This window comes from Festucalex cinctus, chromosome 7 (assembly GCF_051991245.1).
Source record: "Festucalex cinctus isolate MCC-2025b chromosome 7, RoL_Fcin_1.0, whole genome shotgun sequence".
NCBI lineage: Eukaryota > Metazoa > Chordata > Actinopteri > Syngnathiformes > Syngnathidae > Festucalex > Festucalex cinctus.
The window spans coordinates 5,117,779-5,129,685 of record NC_135417.1 but is presented as its reverse complement, the minus strand read 5'-3'; the positions used below and the strand labels follow the sequence as shown (position 1 = coordinate 5,129,685).

General features: G+C 39.5%; 2 protein-coding genes across 2 annotated transcripts; both read right to left on the bottom strand.

Annotated features, from left to right (window-relative positions):
• Positions 1 to 586: 586 nt before the first annotated feature.
• On the bottom strand, positions 587 to 11,613 carry tcea3 (transcription elongation factor A (SII), 3). The gene is made up of 14 exons (XM_077526560.1): positions 11,426 to 11,613; positions 9,689 to 9,751; positions 8,682 to 8,787; positions 8,484 to 8,574; positions 6,551 to 6,934; positions 4,796 to 4,864; positions 4,181 to 4,243; positions 4,017 to 4,091; positions 3,395 to 3,555; positions 3,255 to 3,310; positions 3,012 to 3,167; positions 1,909 to 2,055; positions 1,671 to 1,742; positions 587 to 1,024 (listed from the first exon to the last, which is right to left on the bottom strand). The coding sequence occupies exons 1-14, from the start codon at positions 11,492 to 11,494 to the stop codon at positions 1,016 to 1,018; spliced, it is 1,521 nt and encodes a 506-aa protein (XP_077382686.1). The 5' UTR covers positions 11,495 to 11,613; the 3' UTR covers positions 587 to 1,015.
• Positions 4,890 to 6,006, bottom strand: LOC144022089 (uncharacterized). Its single transcript, XM_077526564.1, has 5 exons — positions 5,766 to 6,006; positions 5,619 to 5,687; positions 5,442 to 5,543; positions 5,302 to 5,364; positions 4,890 to 5,165 (listed from the first exon to the last, which is right to left on the bottom strand). Exons 1-5 carry the CDS (start codon positions 5,918 to 5,920, stop codon positions 5,006 to 5,008), a joined length of 549 nt encoding a protein of 182 aa, XP_077382690.1. The 5' UTR covers positions 5,921 to 6,006; the 3' UTR covers positions 4,890 to 5,005.
• Positions 11,614 to 11,907: the final 294 nt, after the last annotated feature.

Sequence of the window (11,907 nt, the reverse complement as noted above, 5' to 3'; positions counted from 1 at the left end):
CTGAAACTAAATAAATTATCAAGACAACACAGACAGGATTACGCTCTGTTCTTGTTTTCTTTGTGTAAGAATTTCTTATTTCACGGTCGGTCCAAAATGAAAAATGGATGCTTACTATCTGTGTGCGCATATGGACGAGATGTTTGGTAATGAAGCACAACAAGTAATGAAATGTAGCTTCCACTCGCTTTCAAACAGATGATATTGAAGATACCCAGATGGTGTATTAAAAAATACTATTATATGAAAACCTCTCAAAATTGTATCAGTGGTATACTTTGGCTCGCATTGCACTGTTGAAAAACAAGCTATTGTTGCGTCCAAGTCGTGTATGCATGAAAGTGAAAGGGATTTTCACTTTGCATTTCATCTCCAGCAGCTTTCCCCTGTCGGCTTTACCAGCTTTTGGGCTCAGCATTAACAAGGCAGCACCTCATTTGCGGTTGCTACCCAAAGGAGAAATCCAAAGCGGAACCGTTGCTACCCGAAGAATCATGATGCTTTGTTGCCATCTGCTGTTAGCATGTAGTTTGGTCCAGTTCAGACATTGTTGCTGATGCTGCTAATAGAGGAGGATGATGATCAAAATAATAATTAAAAAAAGACTCATATTTTGAGTACTTACTTTACTAAATGTGACATCATAAACAAGCATCATGCCGATTACTGAGACAGTTTATTATTATATACAACGTTAACAGCTATAATGTGAGCAATGATGAATGATTATGTATATTTTCATCATGACATTTTGGGACAAATCCTAATTACGGAGCCATTTTATTCACATTGTGTGCTCTCATAACACTTAACGACTCATTCATCTTTATTCATGCTCAGCCTTCATTTTCCTATAATGCAAACCATTATTAGCATGCTTAAAAAAGCTTAAAAATTCAAGTGAAAATTGTAGAAATACATAATTAAAAATCACTACAATTATAAACTCCCCAATATATATATATTTAAAAAAAAAAAAAAAAAAAAAAAAGTTGTTTTTTTTCACCAGACGTCATCAGCAGAACTGAAAGGTGGAAAAACAGATTATTATTATTTACAACATACGTGTATATTTATGACAGTGGTGTCCAAACTATGGCCCCGGGGGCCAATTGTGGCCCACCATTGATTTTTAAGCGACCTGCGGCATATACTAAAAATGACATCTGCTACTAATAAATTTGTTTTAAATATCATCTAGTTGTTCTAAATATGCAAATAAACAGTTTACAATTAAAGAAGTAACATTCCACTGAAAAAAAAACTGGTGAATAACGATAATTTTTATAAGCAAAAATGGTTTCCTCCACTTTCTGCTCCGCGTCAAGGTCCAAATTGTGAAAATATCACATGTATCATTCCCAAGTAACTGCTTTAAAAACGGTCATCTTACGACAGCTGCTGTTCACTGCAGGGGCCGATATTTTCTGGCGGGTTACAGAGTCTTGTAAAATCCTAAACTATTTACCAAATAGAAAGCTGTCCAGATAGCAGTTTTTAAAGACACTCTATTATATAAACAATATGCAAATTGCTTGATTTGATTGATTTGTCTTTTGATAAATTCACAAGAAAAAATTCCAACGTGGCCCTTGCATCCTTCGATTTGTTTTTGGCCCTTGGAGGAAAAAGTTTGGACACCCCTGTCTTAAGAGGAAGAACAAGCTGACCTTCCAGCGGTTGCCACACTCGTTGCACAGGACGAAGGTGGTCATGGGCTCGTCAGCGCTGCGCGTCTGCACCTGGAAATCACATACAGTTTTAACCGTACGGTATATTTGGAAACCCAGCGATTGCAATTACTGTGCCGCATTTGAAGGGACAGACAGGAACCGTTGTGATTGGCCATGATTGAAGTCAACTGTGAACACACCCACAACGGCTGTCACCTTCTTATTTGTGACTTACCTGATTATATGTGCAGTTCTTCTTTTTGCACTTGCCGCACTGCAGCAGGTCGGTGGTGGTGCCCCCAGTTTTGGCCATCTGGTGCTCCCGGATGGCCTCCTGGGTGAGGACGTTCCTCAGTTGTTTCAGCTCGTCACTCGCCATTTCCTTTGCGGTGGAGTACACGGAGCACAGAATGTGGTGAAGACATGATAAAGGATCATTCATGTGTAGAGATACTAGGCAATGCTAAGAAATTATGTGTGATAATTAATTTGATTCACTACTTGGCTGCAACTGACAGGGTGCAATTCCGTCTTGCTGGTTTACTACCAAATCAGGCAATGGAAGATATCTAAACAGAAAGTAACTTGGAAGTCGTTGACAGAGTTCATTGTAAATGTTTAACAAATGTGTAATGTCTTTGTATAAGAGAATGGTGGGAAGTGAGTGGAGTGAGTGTTGGCATAGTTCTTTCAACTGTTGTCATACTGCGGTTAGTTTATTTAGTGACCTTTGACTGCTTCTTTTCAATGTGAAGAGGGTTACCTCTGAGCCTCACTGCTACTATGTTCAATCATTCGGAGAAAGGTTTGGATAATCCCTATTGGAAGTCATATTAGGAATATCACAATTTTCATCTAAGATTAACTCATTTGCTCCAAAAAACTTATTTATACGTTTTTGTTTTGTTTTGTTTTTTTAATGCTAGAGCATACAGAAGGCTTTGATGCAGCCTCGGAACTGAAGAAAACGCTTGAAGCAATGGTAGTTATTACAAAATTCAGCCAGCAGGTGGCAGAAGAGTATAAGAGATCAAACAGAGCCATGTTGCAAAAAACTTTTTCCCCACTGTTTTAAACAGATTTGGGATGAAACTTAGCTATATTCTAATGCTAATTGCTGCAAAACAGAAACAGATAGAAATATACCTTTTTTTCCTGATGAAAGAAGAGATGCTAATTTTTCTTTTGGTAGATTCCATGTTTTATAGCAATAGAATACAATACTCTGTGGGCCTTGCAAAAGCAGTCAAAATCCAATAAAGGGGTTGCTTCAGTGAAAATGGCCGGGAGTGAATGAGTTAATAACGTCATTTCTATTCATCGTTTCATCCATATTACCTCAGCGCTCATAGTGGCAATGCGATTTAAATCGATGCTTCCTGCGAGAACGTTCCTGCGCAGGCCAGGGTTCTTGGGGTCCTTTAAGTTACTAATGCGGCTCCTCACTCTGTTCTTATATTTCATGTCGGTGGCCTTGATCTCCTGGTAGATATGTGCGCCAATAAGTCAAGGAAGAACTGGGCGTGTTAAACCCAAACGTTTATTTACAGTTTAGTCATGACTCCTCAATTAAAGGATATGGTCTTCAATCTCTGCCGCCATGCCGTCACAGTTAGTTCCAAAGTCTTTGTAGTCATCTGTGAGCAAAAACAGGCATAAATCTGATCTCACTTAACATGTAACAAAGCGGTGTTGATAAGCGATGATAAAAATGTCCTCACTGTCTGTGCGGAGGGCAGCAGCCAGCATCTCGATGCATTTGTCACGGATGGAGTCTCCAGTAGTAAGGTGAGGCGGTAATGGACCACCAGCGGAGGTGAAGGCAGGTGACATGGGGCTAGTGGGTGTGGTTGGAGTTTTGGGGGTTTCGGTTTTGCCTTTTCTGAACAAAAGAGCAGCGTTGTTATCATTGGATCTTTGACAGATGAAAATTGCAATCAATACGTGGTGAAAAACTCGATGGAGGAACAAACCTTTGAAACACTTTCAAGATAAAAGACCATTTATTATGTAGGCGATCAATCCGTTTAACCATTTTGAAGAATAGCAAGACTGTGACAACCCCAATTGTCTACTCTGGTTGTATTATTGGCGAGCCAGCCAGGACACCTCTCATGTTGCGTTCGCATTAGCATCTTTGCTAATGTTACATTCACAGTTATGTGCAATTCTTGAACAAACGTGTAATAATGTGACAAGAAAATTTACTGTATGTAATACAGTGACTTTGGGGGATATGTGTAGTACAAATTTGCATTTCTATGCTGATAACACTGTTATGGATCATCTTTTTCAGGCCGCAAAAAACTTTTGTAGCTCATGTTGTTTTTCTAAACTAAATACCTTTCATTGTGGTCAGTGGATGGCTTCCTTTGTGGAGGTCCAGGTTGGGAGGCCTTTGAGCCGTGAGACTCTCGTCTGTCACATAAAGTCAACATCATCAACTCTTTGCTTTTAACACACAATACCAGATTTCACTTGGTTAGTGCAACGAATTTTGCATGTACCTTTCGGATGTTAGCTTCTTTGCAGGAGGTGAAAGGCTGTTTTGTTTTGAGTCCGACTCCCGCCTGAGTAACGATACACAAGAGTAAACATGGTTACATAAGAAACAACTACCGTATTTTCTGCACTATAAGGCGCACCGCATTATCAGGCGCACCTTCAATGAATGACATGTTTCAAAACTTTTTTCATATATATATATATATATATATATATATATATATAAGGCTGGGGTTACGTTATGCATCCATTAGATGATGCTGCGCTAAAGGGAATGTCAACAAAACAGTCAGGTCAGTCAAACTTTATTATTACATTACAAACCCGCTTTCTGACAACTCCATTCACTCCCAAAATAAATAAACAGCTGTTTTATTATTTTCTCTGAGGTAAAGTGTTAGTATTAGCCAGCGATCCAAGATGGCGGGATCTTCTGCCGATCGTGCAGGGTCACCGATAGCTTATTGACAGCGAGACCTGTTGCGGCTCAATATTGATCCATATATAAGGTGCACTGGATTATAAGGCGCATGGTCAGCTTTTGAAAAAATTGAAGGCTTTTAGGTGTGCCTTATAGTGCGGAAAATACGGTACAAAATATTCTACCCTGTGCAGACCTGTCAGTTTTAGTAGTAGCTGTATGGTGTTTTGCTGGGTGGCTTAATTTGGAGTCAAGGGAGTTCTTCCTGAAAGACAGAAACATCTGTTAATTTGGGTCTTCAGTCATGCTAGAAGCTTTGTGTTTTATTGGAGGGTTTCCGCCTCAGATATTCTCTTGTCTCAGCAAGAACATCTCGCTCACCATATTTTCTCCCATTTTTAATTCCCTATGTCCCTCGCCTATACTTGATTTGCCAATTACCAATCAGCTTTGTTGTGTATTTGCCTACAGCCAAACAAGCACTCTCACACTCATGCATCTCCAACCTTTCTTTCTTAGCATCCATTGACTTTTTTTTAGCCATTTTGCTATCCAAACTGTCTTTCCTGCAACAAAAGAACACACACACAAAAATCAGAATTTTCTACTGCTAACCCAACCGTAATCTATTTCTGCCTTTATTTGAAGTAAAACATATATAACCATTCCAGAAACTCCAAATATATATCCCTGTTTCCAGACCTGTCTCTCTTCAAATAGTCTGACGTCTTCTGGGAGGCAATTTTAGAGTCTGAGGTGTCCTTCCTGTGGTGACAAACATATCAAACAGCTTCAAAGTATTCCATCTCCAGAGCTTTGGTCTGTTATGATCCAAATCCCACCTCTCTTTTTTCCCATCCAGCGAGGGGCGCTTTGGCGCAGGTGGGGGGTGAAGATGAAGGGGCAGTGGAGGCAGAGGGGCATTTGGATCTGGGGGCTCTTTTCTAAAAGGACAAGACAGCTTGAGCAGAAAGTAAATCGCGTCTTGGAGAGAGTTGACATCTTCCGAGCACGCTGACCTTGGCGGTGGAGGATGGAGGTTCAAAGAAAGCGGAGTCCACGGAGTGTTTGGGTCTTTTGGAACTTTCCTAATGTGAACAAAACATGAGCTTCCCAAAGGAAAATTCATTCACTGCACAGTCATGCATGTGAGCACATAGCCTGACCTCTCTTTCTTAGAGTCCAGTGAAGGGCGCTTCGCCTTGGGGGAGGTAAGCCCTGAAGCATGAGAGCGCCCAAGCGAGGAGTCTTTACCATCCTTCCTGAACAAATTTCGCACGTGAGTAGGCCACAACGTCAACACTCCCATGTTTTGCAGCATGCGTCGCGAGCAAACATGCTCACGATAAAGACGAGCCTAAGTGAGTCATGGCGGCATGCACACATACAAGGAACAAGTCTATTCCATCATGCATGTCAGCTCAGGATGCTGACCTCTCTCTCTTCACATCCACTGACGGGCGCTTGATCGGGAGAGGAGGCCGAGCGGGCCGAGGAGGGGAGGGGAAGCGGGTGGGATAAAGAATGCTGCTATCCAGTACTCCTCTCCTGAAATCAAGAGGCTTTTTCTGAAGATCCTCTAACATTTGACAATTCACCATGACATTCTTTCAGGTAGCAAAAGTTGAAGGATTCTCCAATGGCAGTTCTAGTAAACAAACCCTTCCATGTCATTTGGCTAATTCATTCCAGAGATAACAATACATGAAATGCCTTAACCAGCTTCATAGGACCAGAGATGTCAAATCCAGGTCCAGAAAATAAAAATCCTGCCATAGTATGACTTTGGCTTAAGGTGCTTCTACTCAACCGGCAGATAAACAAGCCAATCTTGACTAAGACATTTTGTGTCTTTTCTATTAAGACGAGCATAGTCACTGTTCTGCCACCTGGAAGTATCACGACACCTTGTTTACAGACGTTTGAATTGGCCCTATAGGGGTATCCTCACCTTTCAAATAAAGGCTTTTGGACACCTGCAGATCTCTCCCTGTAGAAATCGCTCACAGGTTTGTCAGGATATTGGTTCATCAGCCTCTCAGGTCTGATGTCCTCTCTGGGTTTCAAGTCGTTGAACTTTTTGGGCTCCTCGCGCTCTCTCATCTCTTTTAGGTGGTCTTGTCCATGCTTCTGTTTCTTCTCATGCTGGATTTCTGCTTCTTGACAGTCATCTTTTATGATTTCTTTTAGTCGTTTCTCATAAAGGTGCTTTTCATCGCCACACTCGTGTCTGTGGCCCTTTTTATTCTTGGGCTCATCAGCATGTTTTCCTTTCTTGTAGACAGACTGATGTGCATCTGATACTGAATCATGTCTCTGTTTGATGTCCAATCTCCTGTGACCAACAACAACAACAACAACAATAGATGTTCCATTTCTCTCAAGAGACATTAAACATGTAACGTCTTTGTTTGGTTTTTGTTTGGTTTCTGAAACTGCACAAGAGAACCACCTGCCTGCATTGACAAGTCGAGTCTATGGAAAGATGTGATTTGTTCACAATAAAATTGAGCTGTCAGAGAACATTACTTTGTTTGACAAGAGTATGGGGAAAAGAATAGATGTGGCTTCTTTTGCACTGTAAAAATACAAGTGGGATGTGTCCAATAACTTAGCATTTGCCACAAATTTCTCATTACTCTGCTGTAATTTAGAACTAAACCATATGAAATACTCCACTTGCCTGTATTGTACTTCATACTTTAGACAATCTGTCATGCCTCTCTGAAAAGAAAGGAGAAAGTATGCCAAGAAGCGTGTACAGTCAACAGCTAGCTAGCTAGCTTAACAAAAAGAGATAACAAGATATTTTTCATCTTATTTCTTTTGTCTTCTCAAATTGTCTTTTAGAGAGCAGCAGGTTTTGCAAAAAAAAGCATTTGCAGCAAGAAAGAATTTGGTTATTCTCGTGCTTCCTAGCTTAAGCTAGTCCAATAGCCACTAGCCTTGAAAGATTTATATTAGCAGCAGAGGGGCCACGGGACTGGTGGTGTGGCTCGAGGGCAGCGGGTGCAGGGTAAAAAACAATTGTGACAAGGAGAAGTTCAGAAATTGTAGGCTACAACACGCAACAATATTATAAATTGTGACGTAGCGCTAATGCTAAGATATCATAAGTTTTACTTCTTTCTGTAAAACAATTTTAAGTTGCCGTACGGCATTCAGCTGTGCTATGCTACAACAGTGTGGAAACATTGTACCATAAATATGACCAGTGGCAAGTATATCCTCAATTACAATAAATACGCAAGTAAAATAAATTGATATAATTCGTTTCCTTTGTTTCTATGCCAGTTCAAAATTTTGGAGGTAGAAAGAGACAGATATCATCATCTAATCAACTTCAGCTTGATTTTCATCACTTGGAGATTCCAGTGCTAATGCATAGCAACAGGGGAAGCTAACTAACTTTAGCATGCTAAAGTTAGCTTCCCCTTCAAGTTAGCTTTAAAAAAAAAGTTTATTTTCTCACCTTAGCAAGTACAATAATTATACCACAAAATGTGCCTCAAGCTAACTAACTTTAGCATGCTAAAGGTAGCTTCCCCTTCAAGTTAGCTTTAAAAAAATGTTGATTTTCTCACCTTAGCAAGTACAATAATTATACCACAAAATGTGCCTCAAGCTAACTAACTTTAGCATGCTAAAGGTAGCTTCCCCTTCAAGTTAGCTTTAAAAAAATGTTGATTTTCTCACCTTAGCAAGTACAATAATTATACCACAAAATGTGCCTCAACATCTGAGCAACAGTTTTTCCACATGCACGATCACCGTATTACATCCTAAGAGAAGCAGTGAGGCCCCTAATAGTTTGTAATGTGACTGAGTTGCAGATGTTTTCCATGTCTGCTCTCACAGCAGCTAATACTAAGCTACTGACTGACCTGGGCGAGCCGTTTGGAGACACGGCCGCTTTGCTGGAGTCCAAACCATTCTTCTCTTCTGACGCGTTCTCCGTTTGAAGACGGCTGGAGTCTGCGCGAGTGTCGTCATAGGAAATGATGACGACTGTACATGATCTGCTTTACTGCTCACAGTGCTCAGTGACTGTGACGGCTACAGTAAGACTACGCACGACATACCCAAAAGTCTTTTCCATTCCTTGATGAGGACTTTTGCCAAAGCGATGACCTCTTCGTCTGTGCAGTGCTTCCTGATGCTATTCACAGACATGCCGATCCTTGTCTCCTAAGACAAACATAAACATGCTTTTTGAGCTTTCACTCAACATTCGCTAAATGGAAGAAAGTATTAGGGCACACCTTAAGTTAATTATTCACTTAGGGGATTGGTTGGTCTTCTTCATCTTAAAAAGATACATTTTGGATAATTCTATGCTTCCAGCTTTGTGGGCAGAATTTGGGGAAGGCTCTTGTCAATTTGGTAGGGAATGGACGAGGGATGTAACGATATCCAAACATCACGATACGATATTATCACGATATGAAGGTCACGATATGATAATTATCACGATATTGTGGGGGCGTTGGCGATATTTTAAAAACGATCACAATACAGTATTGTAAATAAAGAGAGCTCAAATTGAAAATAAATAAATGAATAAATAAATAAATAAAGCACAATATTGTGCTTTTGTACACAACTGCAATGCATATAAACCACCTACAAAATAACAATATTGAGGCACTTACTTGGTAATGCAAGCACACATTGATCGCATCCTAAGCAAATTAGGTTCCCCTTCATCTGACAATTAGCATAGATTTTAAACATAGAAGGCCAAAACATCCCTAATGAAAATTAATTTGCACTAATAAACTAGACACTAGAGGGTGCTAGAACTGCACAAATGGAAATCAACCTGACTTTTTTTAACAGATGTTTTCCTTTTAAATATTGTAAACATGACGACGACGATATTGTGGCATTTTTAATATCACGATATTGCCCTTATCGTGACATCCCTAAAATGGACAACAATTCCCAGTGACGACACTCTACAACATCTTTTAAAAAGTTGCCCCCAGAAGTTGAAGAAGAAGGAATATTTTCTTCTATTTTCAACATGTCCCAATACTTTTGTCCCCATAGTTTGTTTAATTCTCCAAAAGAATAATGTGGGTGTTACCTGGAGGAGTTTAAGCGTCATATTGAAACTCTTGAGCTCCTTCAGCAGGTCCATGGCACCTTCCTGCACATGCAAAGTTAAACACCATCTCAATTCTTAATTGCTCAAGTCAAAAATATGTCGCAGCACACCAAATGAAAATAAAACAGAAAGAAAGTAGAACGTCTTTCATATGACAATAAGACTAGTATGTCGCTTTCTTTGTAAGGAATTATTAATAAATGGTTGCTACTCATTACATAATACCCAATAAGAGCACGTTTAACCGTGTACTGACCATTTTTGCTCATTCACTTTTTGCTAATGCCTCATTCAATAAATACTAATGTTAGTCGGAGTGGGCAATTTTTCTTTTTATATTCTTTTGCTGTTTTTATTGAATCAACAAAATTCAAATTGTTTTACCAAATACATCTTCTTTGCAAAGCATAGAGAAGGAATGTGAGACATGCTTGTTATTATTAGCAATTTATTTATTTATTTATTTCCTGAGGCAATGAAAAGGAATGTTTGTTTTAGTGGGGGAAACTTTCAAACTTAAATAGAGCATAGTCCTATTAGGATTAGTCTGCTGTCTTGGCATTGATGTCTTGTTAAAAATAGTTAATAGTTAAATGTCATAATTTCACAGTTTGCTTTGGTGAAAGTAACGCAAAAGTAATGCAGTAATCACAAAATTCAATTTAAAAAAAATAAAAATTTGTGCATATAGTGATAGAAAAATGACATTTTCACTGATATGCAGGACTGTCTCAGAAATTTAGAATATTGTGATAAAGTCCTTTATTTTCTGTAACGCAATTAAATAAGAAAAAATGCCACACATTCTGGATTCATTACAAATCAACTGAAACATTGCAAGTTTTTTATTGTTTTAATATTGCTGATTATGGCTTCTTTTTTTTTACCTGGTCTGAGAAAATATTCCAATATTTTGAGATAGGATATTTAAGTTTTCTTCAGCTGTAAGCCAAAATCAGCAATATTAAAATAATAAAAGGCTTGCAATATTTCAGTTGATTTGTAAGGAATCCAGAATGTATGGCTTTTTTTTTTTTTATTGCATTACAGAAAATAAAGAACTTTATCACAATATTCTAATTTTCTGAGACAGTGCTGTGCAAATATTTTACATTATGAATATGAATGGTCAGAATTATGCATACATTTTTTAACAGCTATCTAATTCTATGTATATTTTATTCGATGCACGTATGTTTTACTTTGCTCACGCAGCTAACTAGCAGCTAAGCAGCTAAGTTATATTTTAAAGGTTGAAAAATTCTCTATCCAAAGCACTTTGCAAGCCTTGGAAACACAATGTGCAATTTTACAGCCGCCCAACCGTGCAATTGTGAACTTGCATGTGCACTCGGCACTTGGCAAAGCACAACTGCTGTACTTGTTTACGTTCTCTCCGACATATGCACCACACACGCGCAGCCAAGCAGTGGCAGCACTTGACCCACATCAATCCGCACACAAACTCCTCCCAGATACAGATCAGTGTTTAGCAAACACCTGTCGGTCGTATTTTACAGGCTCTCTTGACAAGTGCGCGAGACACGCACGCACGCGCACACACAAGCGCTCGCCTTACTGTAGAAGTGTTACAGAAGTTAGTGCAAGTTGACTTAAAGTTACAGTAACGCAACGAGGCCCGTTTGCCCTCAGCAGAGGAGACGCCGCCCTCCAACTTCACAGCGCGCCACCTGCGGGCGTCCTGCTTCCACTCACCGTGTTATTTCGAGACACCATCTTTTCCAGTTTCTTGGCAATCCGGATGAGGTCTTCCTCGCGCGTCATGGCTGCATCTGAATCACCTACAAACGCCGATATGTGTGAAAGGGAAAGCGATGAAAGTTGCACTCGGCCGCAGGTCGGACTTTACGCACGGCGCGCTCCATTCAGCGAGGGGGCGTGTCCGCGTCCTCCCTCCGGTTGACCACCTCGACACATGACGGCTAAATATAGACGTGTAGTGGACACATGAGTCAGGGAAGGCAGCGAATTTCCAACTCAATGCACCCTAGATAAAATATTACAACATACAATATATATATATATATATATATATATATATATATATATATATATATATATATATATATATATATATATATATATATATATATATATATATATATATATATATATATATATTAGGGGTGTTAAAAAAAAATCGATTCGGCGATATATCGCGATACTACATCGCGCGA